This window comes from Zerene cesonia, chromosome 1 (assembly GCF_012273895.1).
Source record: "Zerene cesonia ecotype Mississippi chromosome 1, Zerene_cesonia_1.1, whole genome shotgun sequence".
NCBI lineage: Eukaryota > Metazoa > Arthropoda > Insecta > Lepidoptera > Pieridae > Zerene > Zerene cesonia.
This window is the reverse complement of record NC_052102.1, coordinates 6,854,572-6,868,982: the sequence shown is the minus strand read 5'-3', so window position 1 is coordinate 6,868,982 and position 14,411 is coordinate 6,854,572. Positions and strand designations below refer to the sequence as shown.

The 14,411-nt window shown below is 32.6% G+C and overlaps 2 protein-coding genes across 3 annotated transcripts; one reads left to right on the top strand and one right to left on the bottom strand.

Moving 5' to 3' along the window:
- Positions 1 to 2,036: 2,036 nt before the first annotated feature.
- On the bottom strand, positions 2,037 to 6,113 carry LOC119840676 (polycomb group protein Psc-like). The gene has a single exon (XM_038367379.1). The coding sequence runs from the start codon at positions 5,850 to 5,852 to the stop codon at positions 2,583 to 2,585; it is 3,270 nt and encodes a 1,089-aa protein (XP_038223307.1). The 5' UTR covers positions 5,853 to 6,113; the 3' UTR covers positions 2,037 to 2,582.
- A 577-nt stretch (positions 6,114 to 6,690) lies between these two features.
- On the top strand, positions 6,691 to 10,688 carry LOC119831761 (cell division control protein 6 homolog). Of its 2 annotated transcripts, none has more exons than XM_038355256.1 (8): positions 6,691 to 6,895; positions 7,319 to 7,487; positions 7,558 to 7,627; positions 7,729 to 7,900; positions 8,194 to 8,360; positions 8,669 to 8,964; positions 9,116 to 9,434; positions 10,018 to 10,688. In XM_038355256.1, the coding sequence occupies exons 2-8, from the start codon at positions 7,334 to 7,336 to the stop codon at positions 10,229 to 10,231; spliced, it is 1,392 nt and encodes a 463-aa protein (XP_038211184.1). In that variant the 5' UTR covers positions 6,691 to 6,895; positions 7,319 to 7,333; the 3' UTR covers positions 10,232 to 10,688. The 2 variants fall into 2 exon arrangements, with proteins under 2 accessions (XP_038211184.1, XP_038211192.1); XM_038355264.1 differs by lacking the exon at positions 6,691 to 6,895 and adding an exon at positions 6,911 to 7,145.
- Positions 10,689 to 14,411: the final 3,723 nt, after the last annotated feature.

Below are 14,411 nucleotides of genomic sequence, written 5' to 3'. Positions count from 1 at the left end.
AGAAACCGCGCCTGCCCCACTTATGACGTATGCAGACGCGGTTACTGTTTTGTGGGGCAGACGCTGGGTACATTACACTGGTCTATATTGGTTTGTTGCCCAAGATATAAGATTGATTTTGGATGTATTTATACTTACAGTTCATGAAATTATCAATGGTTTTGTTAGATTTGATCTCGTTTTCTTTTAAATATGTATTTTCATTTTACATTAGAAAAATTAAAAAAAAAAAAGAAAAGAATATGATGCATCGAAGTAAATAGCCAAAACGCCCTTTAAGCTTATATAAATATATTCGTGGTGTAGGCACTCAAAAACACAAAAATTTGCAAAAATAATCCAGGGCAAAAAAAAAAATCTGTACAGTTGTGTTTTATTTCTGATTCACAAATCTATTTTTTTCTTTACATTAGCGTTCTGTTTTCGGCTACACCAAATTGAAACCAGAACATCTCAATCAAAGAGTAGTACAATAATACGGGTAATCTCAATTCTTGATTCTATGCTCACCTTTACTGTGTTTTTCAAGTATCTATACATATAATAAATCTGTAGAAGGGTCAATTCTGTAAATTGAAAATGTTGGAAAATAAATAGCAGGGGGTGTTACTGGATCGATACCAAACCCAAATATGTGATTAAAAAATTTTTGTCTGTCTGTCTGTTTGTAAGTTCAAGCGTGAAAACTAACGGTTCGATTTCGATGAAAATTGGTATAATTATACCTTATTATCCTGGGCATCAAATGGGATACTTTTTATCCTGGAAAAATACGTAGAAATTTTTTTTTAATTTTTCAGTTTTATCGATAGACGTTCTGTAGAACCGCGAACACACGTTGCGTTACTCGCAGTGGATTCAACGCCGTAGCCTGTAGCGCCGAAAGTCGGATTTGGCTTGAACCGTTTGCGGCACACGCGGGCCCCACGACGCCCTGCCTCCCCGACTTCCATATAACGACAGCGTTCCGCGACGCGCGATGATGATTTCTGAATTTTGATGCGAGCGGACGTATCCAGTGAGACGAGCGGTCGTTCTTATTGGAATTAATATTGTATGCGTATAATTTTAAAGCGTTCTTTTCAACGCGACCTAATTGATTAACGGATTTGATGTCATTTCTATGGTTGTTCCGATCAGTTCTTTGTAAATACAGACAGCCGCACGGACGGAGTCGCGGGCACAAGCTTGTATTATAATAATAATAGTATATTCATATCGACAGTTACACTAATTTTTACATTAGTTACACTAATGTAACAGATAACAGAATACTAGCTCTTATTATAAATTCGAAAGCAATCATATTTAAAAAAGGTGTTGAACTTTTACCTTATAATAACATTGTGCGAAAGTACGTGCGTTTTTTTTTCTTTCATGGCTTTCTTTTAAGTGGAGATAATTGAAGAGATGGACGGTGACATAGGCTACTTTTTGTTTCTTTCTAACTCCTCTACCTCCCTTAAATGGACCCTCCATTTACAGCAAAACAAACGCCACAAACTCGCAAATTTTTCCTGTTTCGAGGTTAAAAAAAAGTCTTTATTCTTAGATCCCCTTAGATCTTAGTAAAGAGTTAATCTTTGGCTATGGAACTATGAAAATCAGTGGATAATAAATAAGGCAATTTTATAAATATAAATAGATACACTTTTTGATTTCTTATATCTATTTATTTCGTACACACAATTTTCAGGGTTAATTTAATTTGTACATTGTAACTTAATCCAATTATATTATTAAAATACAAAATTTATAAAGGTTCCATTAATTACACTTAACATGTTGGTTGTGTACCATGGTTTTCATTTTATTCTTGAATGCATAATGTATTACAATATAGCCAACTATAAATAACTAGCAAACCCGGCGAACTCCGTTTCGCCACCAGATGGCTGTGTGTGAAAAATGATTTTCCCGCTTTTCTGTTAAAATTTTTCCTGAATTTTCTTTGCTATAAACCTCACGGAGCCCGAGACCTTTCCAACGAATGCAAAACCGTGGAAATCGGTCCGTGCGTTCTCGAGTTATAGCGTCAGGAAGGAAATCCCGACTTATTTTTATATATAAATAATAAAACCACTTATATTATAACTTATGTATAGTCTCAATGTATTATTTTGAATTTGGGTAACTTCGGTAATGATTATCACATAATAAAAAAAATTACAAAGCTTGAATAATACACATTTTTTAACTATTGTCCATGATTTGATAAATAAGGAAAACAAGACATTTAGATTAGGTATTCAAGATTTAAAATTATGTAAAATTCTCAAAATGAAATGCATACGAAATAATATGACCATATTTATCAGCAATCAAATAAAAAAGTGATACATAACGTAAAGTAAAGCTCTATATATTCCAAATTAAAAACAACCAAAGTTACCCATACATGAAAACAACAGTTATTAGTTTCTTTTAAAATTTTGTAAAATAAATCCATAAATAAAAAAAAATATACATATATATATCTCTCTGTTTTGATTAAAACGATAAGATTGTTTACACTTTATTCTCACTTATCTTACACCAGCAACAGACTCTTCAGAAATGTCTTAAGTTTTTCGCCTACTGTACTACTGTTTGTCTTTATTATTAAATTCATTTTGACTTGGTATTGCCATATTAGGCATGTTTTTTAATATATCGTATTGTCGCTGTGCTTTTAACCAAGCACTTTGCATTTCCATTTGATGCCTGAATATGGCATGCGATAAATAATCAGCTTGGGAGCTCATTGCAGTATTTGTATTTAATGAAGGAGTTATGGGTTGGCGAATAGAAGATAATTTACTTGTAGGTATTAAAGGTTTCATTGGTTTTAGACCTGGCTTTGTATGGCTGTGTGAGTCTTTAGGAGACTCGCATCGAGGTGCGAACATATTTGATAACTGGGGGTGCAGTGGTGTGTTAGATTGATTCTGGTCTGAAGATGCACTACTTGTTTGCTTTTCTTCCGCTATTACCAATTTTGGTGATGAGCTTGGTGAACGTGTTTGAGATTGTGGTGATGGTTGTGTAGAAGTGTTTGATGGCTGAGCTCCTTGATAATTAGGTGAAGGTATATTGGATACTGTAGCCTGAATTTGATTTAATGATTTGTGAGCACTTATTTGTTTGGGCATTTCTTGCCTACTACTTAACTGAGACATATTAGCAGGAGGCTTCTCTAACTTTACATGAGTATTGTTATTACCTGAGGGAATTCTTAATGTTGAGGAAGTAGTAATAGGTCTTCTAGATACAGTTGGAAACATATCTTGTGATAAAGTCAAAGGAATTGACTTAGGTGGTAAGTTTTGTTTTTTTGCTAAATTAGCAATGGACTGCATTGTTTCAAAAGCTTTTGTTTGTTGAGGACCTAATTGGCTTTGAATACTGTGAGGAGTTGATAAATCAAGAGCAGCTGTGGTTTTGTTTTCTCCTGAAGAGACACCGGTTGGAACCTTTGAATTAACATTATTTAATTTATTCGCTGCACTAAAAGCTTTTGGTGTGGCTGGTACAAGTTTTGGAACCTGGGCCTTATTTTTGGGCACTTTCACTTTCGTATCTGTTTGAAGAGATTGTAATTGTTGTTCAAAAGTCTGTTGAAATGTTATAGGTGCAGATGAATTTCCAGTTTGTTTAGCCAATTTAGTATCAGCAATTGGTTTTAAATTTGGTATTGGTCCTTTAGCAGATGTTTCACTACTTTTATTTAATTTAGGTGTCATTGCAGTATTGTCTGATTTTTGGATATTTGGTTTTGTATCTGATACACTCTCTGTTTTTGTTGTCTTTTTTGTATCAGTATCAGGAAGTTTCTTTATTTCAATATAATTATGTACTGGAGGACTGGGTGCTTTATGATTAGAATTGTTGCTTGAATTCATGAGGTTCTTATTGATAATATTTTTCTTTTGTTCAGAAATTGGTAAATCAGAAGGGCTCTTTTGATCAGTTAGGGTTATTGATAATGAAGAGGGTATATTAATTTTACAAGAGTCAAATAATGATTTTAGATTATCTCCTGTATTTTGCCCACTGGTAGGCACTGATGTTTTAACTTGAGATAAAATTTTACTTCGATCAATAGTGGGATCACTATTATTTGCTAAAAGATCCATTCTTAATTTTCCTGAAATATGACTTTTGCTAGTAGCTGCTGCTCCTGTTGTGCTGGGTTTTAAATCAGGTATCTTCTTGGAAACTCCTTTTGGAGTTTCATTCGATTTATTATTTATTAATGATGGGGAATCTGTCTTAGATAACTGAATTTTAAGAGGTGAAACAGTTTTCTGTAGTGAAGGAGATGTTGACATCAGTTCTGGTTTCCGTTTTGGTGTAAGATTATTGGAGGTATCAGCTATGGTTCTTTTCTGCCCTACACCATCAGCTTGTTTTGGTAAATTAGCCGACTGTTTTGAATCCTTTGATGTCATAGTACTATTTACTATACTACTTCCTGATTGTGTGCCTTTTGGGGAATTATCTACTGTTTTACTTTGCTCTGTATTTTTTAAATTCTTGTCATTGATACCGATTGTTTTTAAATTGGTATTAGATGATGAAACATTTTGAGATACTGGTATTTTCGCTTTTTCAATCTCAATTTTTACCTTTTTCATTTCTGGTAGATTGTTTCCAATTTGGAACTTTCGTTTTAGTGAATCTTCATTCTTTAATGTGTTAGTGGTTGTAATTTTATTTTCAGTTGCTGCATTATCTGATAAATTTTTGGTGGGAGATGTTTTGGAAGACGCTGAGCTATTCTTAGCAGTTAATTCAAAAGAATTAAGGAATTGTGATTTTTCATCTTCATCATCATTTTTCTTTACAGGTGAATTACTCCTCTGGTTAGAGCTTGCTTCTTGGTTTGCTTTATGATGTTCAGTATAATTATTACACTTTTTTGAAGTGTCATTTGATTTTCTAGCATTGTTTTCATCTAACATAGGGCTATCAGCACCTGAAGAGGCTTCAGATGCAAGGTCATTTGTGTTAGTTATAGGGCTGTTGGCATGTGTATCTTCTGCAACAGCAGGGATAGCTTTCTTATCATGCAATTGAGACCCCTTCCTATTTAAATCAAATAATCTATTCCGAATTGCAACATAGTCAATAATTTGGTAAAAAAATCGCATAGGTTCATTTCTTTTCCAGTTATAGATGTAAGCAATGTCCATTAATGTATAGTAGTCTGGCAATGGTACTCTTTTGTACAAAATATCAATAGCAAATTGTGTACTATCAATATCAAATTTCATACTGAGAAATTTCTTTAGATGACTAATATTTACAACAGCAGGACATTGCAAGTACCTTCTTGCAGTTGTTGATGTTGATTGTGATTCATTACTATCAGATGATTTACTAGAGATGCTGTCAGTATCTGTTACATCAGAGTATTCTAAGGAAAATGAAATGACATCTTCTGGACTAAATATAATTCTCTCAGTGTCTTCACCTCGTTGTTCTGGAGTCGCTGATGCCGCTGGACCGGGACGAGAAGAATAAAATTGCTGGCGACGTTCCATTTCTTTTTGGAATAGGCCTGGTACCAATTTGTAAACTATATCTTGAAGCGCCTTATCCAGTTTGATATTAGGTTTTGCTGAATTTATCATCATTTCACATACTGGGCAATATTTTTTTACCTGAAGATGCTTTATAATACAACTACGACAAAAAGAATGCAAACATTCAACGATTGTAGTAGCATCGATATAATAACCGCGACATAAAGGACATGTTATATGCTCATTTACTTCACCCAAGAGAGTTCTGTGAGGGGCAACAGCGTTGTTGATTTGTGCAGTCATTTTTACAACTTTTTTTTCCGTTTGTTTATTAGAAGTAACCATTTTTACATTTCGTTGCACAGCGTCACTATACACAGCAAAAGCAGCTGGCACACTATGAATAATTAACAATTACAAAATTTATGAAGTTCACTTAGTTCATTTCACTTTAGATTTGCATTTGAGAAAAATACGAAGTGCGAAGTCTTAGTTGTACAGTTTATAGAATTAAAACAAAATCCATTCATCCACTATGTAAATACTAATTATTTGCGATTTTATATCATAGACAGTTCGTAGACTATAGACTATGGTACACAATACAGATGACTATAGAATTCCGGGAAAAGATTTAATATCCAAGGCTGATACAGAGTATCAGACTCAAACTTACGACCATCGACCACGATCTTAAATAAACATCACATTCACACAATTTACGAATATTATTTAAGAACACTGAACTAACTAGGTTGGTAAAAACCTATAAAATTTTTTTAAACAGTTAAAACAATCTGCGTACTAGAATGTTGGTTTAGGTTGTGGTTTATTATTTGTAATGTGGTATTATAGGTTGTATGGTTGGTAGATTATAAAAGCAATACACACTCAATAAAATAAGATGGCTATATAATTCAATCATTAATTACAACTATATATACAATCAGATACAAAAATATCGAATATACAATTTTTTGCTTTTATACCATGACCAGTCAAATTGGTCGGAGTCGAAATAATTATACTACAGAATTATTATTGAACCAGATAAAATAGCACATTTTAGAGGTGGCATTGGCGACTACATGCTTTTATTAATTTTCTGAGTGCCGAGGTGCCCTTTTAAGAAAATAAGGTGTCAACCGTAGATTATACAATATACACTTATATACGGTGTCAACACTGCTTGAGTAATGAGTTAGTTTTCGCGCCAATTCGACCATCACTGAACCTCAAAGTACAATGTTATTTAGATAAAAAATTATTCGGAGTAATCAATGCTGTGTTTTATGTAGATAAATAGTAATATGAAATTATTTCTTTTGTCGTATTAAGTGAAACGTCTTTGTGTTGTCTATTGGTATAAGTTAAAAATATTGGAAAAGGTTAGTGTTACTATATTTTACAGTTTTATAATGAAATGCACTCTCGTATGTATCAGAAACATAATCAATTACCATCGTATATTACTTATTCAATAGCAGTTAAGTAAAAAAAATATCACTATTCATTATAAAAATTTCATTTTGCGTTTTAATCACAAGTTTTTGTTGGAAGTTATCTACAGTGTTATATATCAGAATCGAGTTATAAGTTGGTATATTAATACTTTAAAGAACGTTTTACAAATAACAGGTTAGTGTTCAGTCAACTAATGTTCCCTCTACTGTCTTCATTAAGATTTGCTTGATCAGTATCAACTTTACAGTTTTTATTCTAAATCTTTATTTAAATCAAAGTAAATTAAATATTTGTTATTGCCGTTTCATATATAATTAAGAATGTATATATTATATTTTAACTTACAGGTTTTAAAATCTCAAATGGCTACCTTACAGTCTACAATTACTTTTAAGCAGCGTAAAAGAACATGTTTGGGAAACAAAAATAAGGCTAATATTGAAAATGAAAACATTTTAAACATAGACTGTGCAGTTCAGAAAAGGAGAGTGTCCAAAAACTCCTTAACTGATGATGGTAAGTGCCATTATAATGTCAAGATCACATTTTCATTATTCTTATTTATACAATTAATTTGTCATTACAGATTGTTCTCCACCAAAGATTAGTAAAACAAAAAGCATCACCAAAGACCAAAATCGAGATAATGTAATAGAGTAAGTGAAAATCATATTTTTCATCCCAGCTTCCCCTATGGTACATATACTGCTTAATGTATAACATAGCAATAAATGATTAAAATTTTAACCTTTTTCAGTGGGGCTCATAACCTATTACAACCCTTAACAAGTAGAGAGAGTGAAATTGAATTTTTGGATTCATTTTTGACTGAAAATCTTGATGAAGAAAATTCTGCATCATTGTATATTTCTGGACAACCTGGAACTGGTAAAACAGCCAGTTTATCTTACATTTTACAATTAGAGAAGGTAATTAACAAACTTTATACATATCAATTTTAATTAATCTGTCATAATATATCTCATTCCCTGTACCAGACATGTAGGGCACTGGACTGACAGATAGGACAGGAGACTCAGCTATTTGATTTATTCCAAATAATGTAACCATTTGTATAAATGACCACTGGAACTTTATTTTACCAAAATTATTAATAATATCATTGATAATATTTTTTACAAATATGTTTTTGTATTAATTGGATTAATTATTACATATATATTTTTATATCCAATTTTTTTTTTTTCATATTTTATTACAGTTCAAAAAAGGATTTAAACAAATTTATATAAACTGCACAATGGTGAAATCTGCTGCAAGTATATATGGTAGATTTTGTAAAGAGTTACAACTTAAAACATCAGGGACAAGTGAAAAAGCATGTCTAAATGCAATTGAGAAATATTTAACCAAAGAACATAAAATGATGTAAGTTTTAGTTATAATATATTATGCTAAGTGTGACATTTATACTAAGAGCATTTGGAGTTGGTGGCACCTGGATCTTGGGTGGGATGTTGTGAAATAATTCTGAGCAGAATATTTATTATTTAAAATAAAATCTTGCTTACATATTCCCACAAATAATAAACATGTACAGAATGTTATTAAACTGCATTGCAAAAAAAAAACCTATAGAAGATTATTAAACTTAGAACTTTCAAAATTTTGTGCAATGTTATAAAATATTGAGTTAAGGAAATGTCTAGATTAAATCACATGTCTTTTGTTCACAGACTCCTAGTTTTAGATGAAATAGATCAATTAGATAGTAAGCGACAATCTGTCCTATATACAATATTTGAATGGCCGGCACTTCCTGATTCACGGATTGTATTAATAGGCATAGCCAATGCCTTAGATCTCACAGAGAGGACACTTCCTCGGCTGCAAGCTAGATGCTCTTTAAGGCCTTTGACCCTACATTTTGCTCCATACACAAAGCAACAAATCATAAACATTTTTACGAAAGTTTTAGCAAATCAGGATAACACCAATGTTTTTTCACCTCCAGCTTTACAAATGTTAGCAGGTATGATTTCAATTCAATTGAAGTAGACATTTCACATTAATTTGCCTTTTTTTTTTATTTAACTGTAACATTGAAACAATTGCTTGCACTAGTGTTAATTTTACTGAATTAAAGATGTCGCAAATTAAGACTTAAATAATTATTTATGTAGCTAAGATAGCTGCAGTATCTGGAGATATGAGAAGAGCCCTGGATATAGGACGGAGAGTTATAGAATTAGCTAAACGCAGCAAGTTTGCTGAACATAAATCAGTGGACACTATCATGAATGACTCTACTGTAACCGTAGAGTTAAAACAAGTCCTAGAAGTCTTAAATGATGTTTATGGCGGTTCCAGAAAGATTGATACAGATGTAGAGGAAGGAATGCCTATGCAGCAGAAATTAATTTTATGTAGTTTGTTGTTAATGCTCACGAAAGGGAAAAACAAAGAAATTGTTATGGGCAAACTACATGATGTTTATAAAAAGTAAGTTATAGGTATTATTTTGATTTGTAGCATTTGCCTATTGTAATGGAAAATGTAATATAAATTTTAATAAATACCTACTTGACACGGGCAAAATACAATAATGGTTTTAATTGATTCAGTCTTAACATTTTAAAACTATCCCATTGAAAGTATTTTATGCATTCTCAAAAACATTCATGTCTATAATATACATTCATAAAGTGAAGTCCCGTGTCCCCACTTGGGGTATGGGGGCATATGATGTACATCTGTTTCACTGATTGATTTTCTTTACGGACAAGTAAGCCTGTGTCCTGCCGGACCGAGACATTTTTTTTGTGCGTCCCCACCGGCAATTGAACCCTGGACCCCTCGGTTCTACGCTCACGCGTTAACCACTGTACCAAGGAAACATTTCGATTCATACAGGATTCTTATTATTTCGACAGTACAAGCCCTGTTAAACAAAACACAAAACAACATTTAAAAATGTTTTGTATATATACAGGCGTGCCTCGCGCTTTTAAATTTGGTCTAGTTCTGTCACATTGAAGGCAGTCAAGTTTTGTATGTAACTGGCTACGTGCACAAACAATTTCAGGGTGGCCGCATCCCGCAACATCGCCGCATTGGACATGAGCGAGATGTCGGGCGCGTGCGCGTTGCTGGAGGCGCGCGGCGCGCTGCGCGTGGGCGCGGGCGCGTCGCGCGCGCGCCGCCTGCGCCTCAACTGGGACCAGGCCGAGCTCGCCGCCGCGCTCGCTGACAAGCCGCTGCTGTCGGCCATACTGGCTAATAGTAACGTGTTGTCCTAGCGCCCCTCTATAACGCATATAGGATGTCAGCACTCAGCAGCCACAGATTGTTGTAGTATGATTGTTGGTACTTGTAGTGGTACGCTAGAAAAAAATGCTTATAAAACCCGCCGCCATTTGTCTTCTCCGATAAATTCTTAAGACTACTTGACAGAAGATACGTCGACCTTTGCCATCCGCATGCGTGCTTACATATAGGATTGTGTTTTCTTAGACACAATTAATTAATTAATTTGTTGTTTAAATATTTTTATGCAATCAGCGTCTTAAAAACTATAGGTTCCATTTATCATAGTATTCCTAATCTGCGATGTTTTAGCCAACTATTTTAATCGGTCATTAGATGAAGAGCCTTCCTATCAAACTGGATAAGTTAGTTAGCTGCGACATATTATGGGATAAGCCCTTTCTGTTTTACAAGACCTAGTACCGAATTATAATAGAAATTGACAAAAAATGTGTGTAGTATATAGTGTAGTCAAAGGAAGTTAATTTGCACTTGTTGACAAATCCCTTAACTACTTTCTGACACTAGTTTACTATGGCTATGTTTTTTTTCTAAATAAACCAAAGTTTGCATTTTCGTAATTTTTTGTAGAAAATACTGTTTAACCACTGTTTTAAATATTGGAAAAGTCATATACATGAACACAAACTCGTTTATTGTGAATAATATCATGTTAAGAATTAATTTATCAAATATATAAAATAATTTGATATATATTCTCCATTTCAAATTAATCCTACTAATATTATAAATGTGAAAATTTGTAAGGATGTGTGTGCGTTTGTTGCTCTTTCACGCAAAAACTACTGAACCGATTGCAATGAAATTTGGTACGTACGTATGAGCTGGACAACTGGAATAACATATAGGAAACCGAGAGGCGAAGCTAGTCTTTCTATAAATAAGCTACCTTTATTTAAATCTTCATTATGTTTTTTTTTCATTACGACTTGTTTTTACCTTCTGTGTCCTGCCAGACCGAGACATTTTTTTTGTGCGTCCCCACCGGCAATTGAACCCAGGATCCCTCGGTTCTACGCTCGCGTTAACCACAGTACCAAGGAGACGGTCAATAAACGACCAAAAATATACATTCATACAGGATTCTTATTATTTCAACAGTGCAAGCCCTGTTAAACAAAACAAAATAACATTTAAAAATGTTTTGTATATATACAGGCGTGCCTCGCGCTTTTCTATAAATAAGCTACCTTTATTTAAATCTTCATTATGTTTTTTTTTTCATTACGACTTGTTTTTACTCAACATTTTATTACGCTTTTGCATCTTAGAATGAATGACACACAATGAGCAGAATATTGTCTATGTATTTATTAATTTTTTTCAATAAGTTATTAATTATTAGCTAAATTTGAGGCGATCTCATTGATGTCTAAGGACGACCTATTAAATTTGATTATTATTTTAAGAGAATTTGTAACTTAGACTGGACACGATTTAAGTTTTGATAATATTATATAGAATTAGTTCATGTAAGTTCCTCTAATTTTGTATGAATTATAAATTTATTGCATTTTGTTGTGTTGGCTTTCACCCGAGTATTATACATTTAATTTAAAAATTAAAGACATTAGAGGATGTTAAACGGCATTTGATCATTTTTATCGTTATAGACCGACGTGAGTCACAGACAATCTCTTCATGACCATGTTCACTGTAAAGTGTTCAAAACTTCGGGATGATTAGTAATAATCATAATATAATCAGTAGTTATTTAGGATTTAATTTTTATTGTATTATTAATGAATGTTTCCTGTTGACCTATGATTTGCTGAGTGGCGATGTTTATTTTAAAATACGTATGAAAGCAAATTTATAATGTCATAGTAAACAAATTCTTAAATTAATTACCAACATGTGCAGTACTCAGCATAAAAAGTGGGTCGTTGTTGCGTGAAATTGTGTTAAATTTGAATTTTGTTTGAAAAGTATGTTATCATGAAATGTGTAATGTGTTTTTATTTAATATCTGTTTTTCGTTAAAAATGAAGAAGTTAACATAAAATAAGTGGCCTTTGAATGAATTGTTGACTTGAACGTTTTACATAGAAATAAGTAAATAAGTGGCCTTTGAATGAATTGTTGACTTGAACATTTTACGTAGAAATTAGATAAAACATTATTCTCTATTTTTAGGCAAAGGACAAGGAAACAATTCCAATTGTAGTTAATAAACAAATAGGAGAGATCAAACAAACACATTTTTTTAGAATGCCATGTGTATATTTTCAGCTATTCATTTGCATACCAAATAGCAAATTTTGATAATTTATATGCGTTTGTGCATTTTAATGTGTTATAATTAATTATAATAGTAGGTATTGCGTAAACCAAGCATATATTTTATTTAATTTCTCTGCATAATAATTACGTGTAACAAAATTGCAATCTCATTTTTCCAAAATTTATGATAATTTGCAACAGTGAACTGACTATAAACATCTCAAACTCTCTCAAAATCACATAATTATGTTAATATTTTGAATTAGTACTTAACTGATAACAGTTATAAAACTACGATATTAATTGTGTAATTATCTTGTTACGTATTTTTATGAAAACTCAATTTATTAATTCAAGGTATTGATGATGAGTCACAGCGTTTTATTAAATAATAAGTTTAATAAATGACCAATAACTATACTTTATTTATCTGACTTAATTTTATTTGAAATAATTTGCGTTTATATCATTAATTCAAGTCGGTCTTAACTCTTAAGACGTTTTAGATAATTGTCATGACAAAAAGTGAAACAAAAATTTTGATTGTATTGTATTATGATAATTTGTGTGTTTACAAAATGTACAAATACATGTTTTTTCTCCCTACATTTTATAGCGTTTTATTATTTTTTACTTTGGATGTGAACGAAGCGTCTGCCACTTTGACTTGTTTATAATCACAGCAAAGCGTATGGGAGTACCAAATCTTCGATTTTTGTAAGTCAACAGAAAATTGTCATCACGTAACAAATGTTACGGCACAAAATTAATATCTCTTATAGTTTAGGTGGTCTATCGCGGATTTGCATGCTGCCTAGACTTAATTCCTATATAACAAAAACTTTCATTCCCAACCGTCCTGTAAGTCCGGAAATTAGCGTTTACAAACAGACAAACAAAACTTTTTTATGGATTCGTTTTCAAACCCCCTTCAATTATTTTTATTCATTTATATATTCAACAGTTAATATATTAAAGTTTCTACTGTTTTGATATATTATCTTATATATAAAATTCTCGTGTCACAATGTTAGTCTCTATACTCCTTCGAAACGGCTTGACCGATTCCTCTGAAATTTGGTAAGCATATTGGGTAGGTCTGAGAATCGGCTCACATCTATTTTTCATACCACTAAACGATAAGAGTAAGGCAGAACAGCGTTTGCCGGGTGCAGCTAGTGTATAGATAAAATTCTCGTGTCACAGTTTTCGTTGCCATACTCCTCCGAAACGGCTTGACCGATTCTTATGAAATTTTGTGTGCATATCGGGTATGTTTGAGAATCGGCTAACATCTATTTTTCATACCTCTAAATGATAAGAGTAAGGCAGAACAGCGTTTGCCGGGTGCAGCTAGTATTATGTATAGATTATTTCTTAAGGAAAAAGCTAAAAGTATAAGATTTGCCGGGCGAGATATTTATGATAAATGTAAAGATGTCGGTTATTTTGTGTAAGCATGCACCTAATTAACTGCAGATTCGGAAACGAAAATCATAGTTCTTTGCTGTGCTTGTATTGAGGAAGTGTCTAACCGTAATGTAGAACATAAATTAGATTTAATTTTTAGTTTTATAGCATTGAAATCTACTATATAAAAATAAGTCGGGTTTTCCTTCCTGACGCTATAACTCCAGAACGCACGAACCGATTTCCACGGTTTTGCATTCGTTGGAAAGGTCTCGGGCTCCGTGAGGTTTATAGCATAGAAAATTCAGGAAAAATTTCAACAGAAAAGCCGGAAAATGATTTTTCACATACAGCCAACTGGTGGCGAAACGGAGTTCGCCGGGTTTGCTTGTGCTTTATAAATGAGAAATTTTGAAAGAATAGAAAAAATTTGATCACGAGGCTCACGATCATTTATAAAGCATTTCAATGCTATAAAACTAAAAATCTTATACCTTTAAACGAGCAATTCTTGTATAT

Bases quoted from the DNA above. Each gene is read 5' to 3' on its own strand.
- LOC119831761 (XM_038355256.1), top strand. From the start codon at position 7,334: ATGGCTACCTTACAGTCTACAATTACTTTTAAGCAGCGTAAAAGAACA. The intron at 7,488-7,557 runs GTAAGTGCCATT...TTGTCATTACAG, and splicing joins AAACTCCTTAACTGATGATG to ATTGTTCTCCACCAAAGATT. The intron at 9,435-10,017 runs GTAAGTTATAGG...AAACAATTTCAG, and splicing joins CTACATGATGTTTATAAAAA to GGTGGCCGCATCCCGCAACA.
- LOC119840676 (XM_038367379.1), bottom strand. From the start codon at position 5,852: ATGGTTACTTCTAATAAACAAACGGAAAAAAAAGTTGTAAAAATGACT.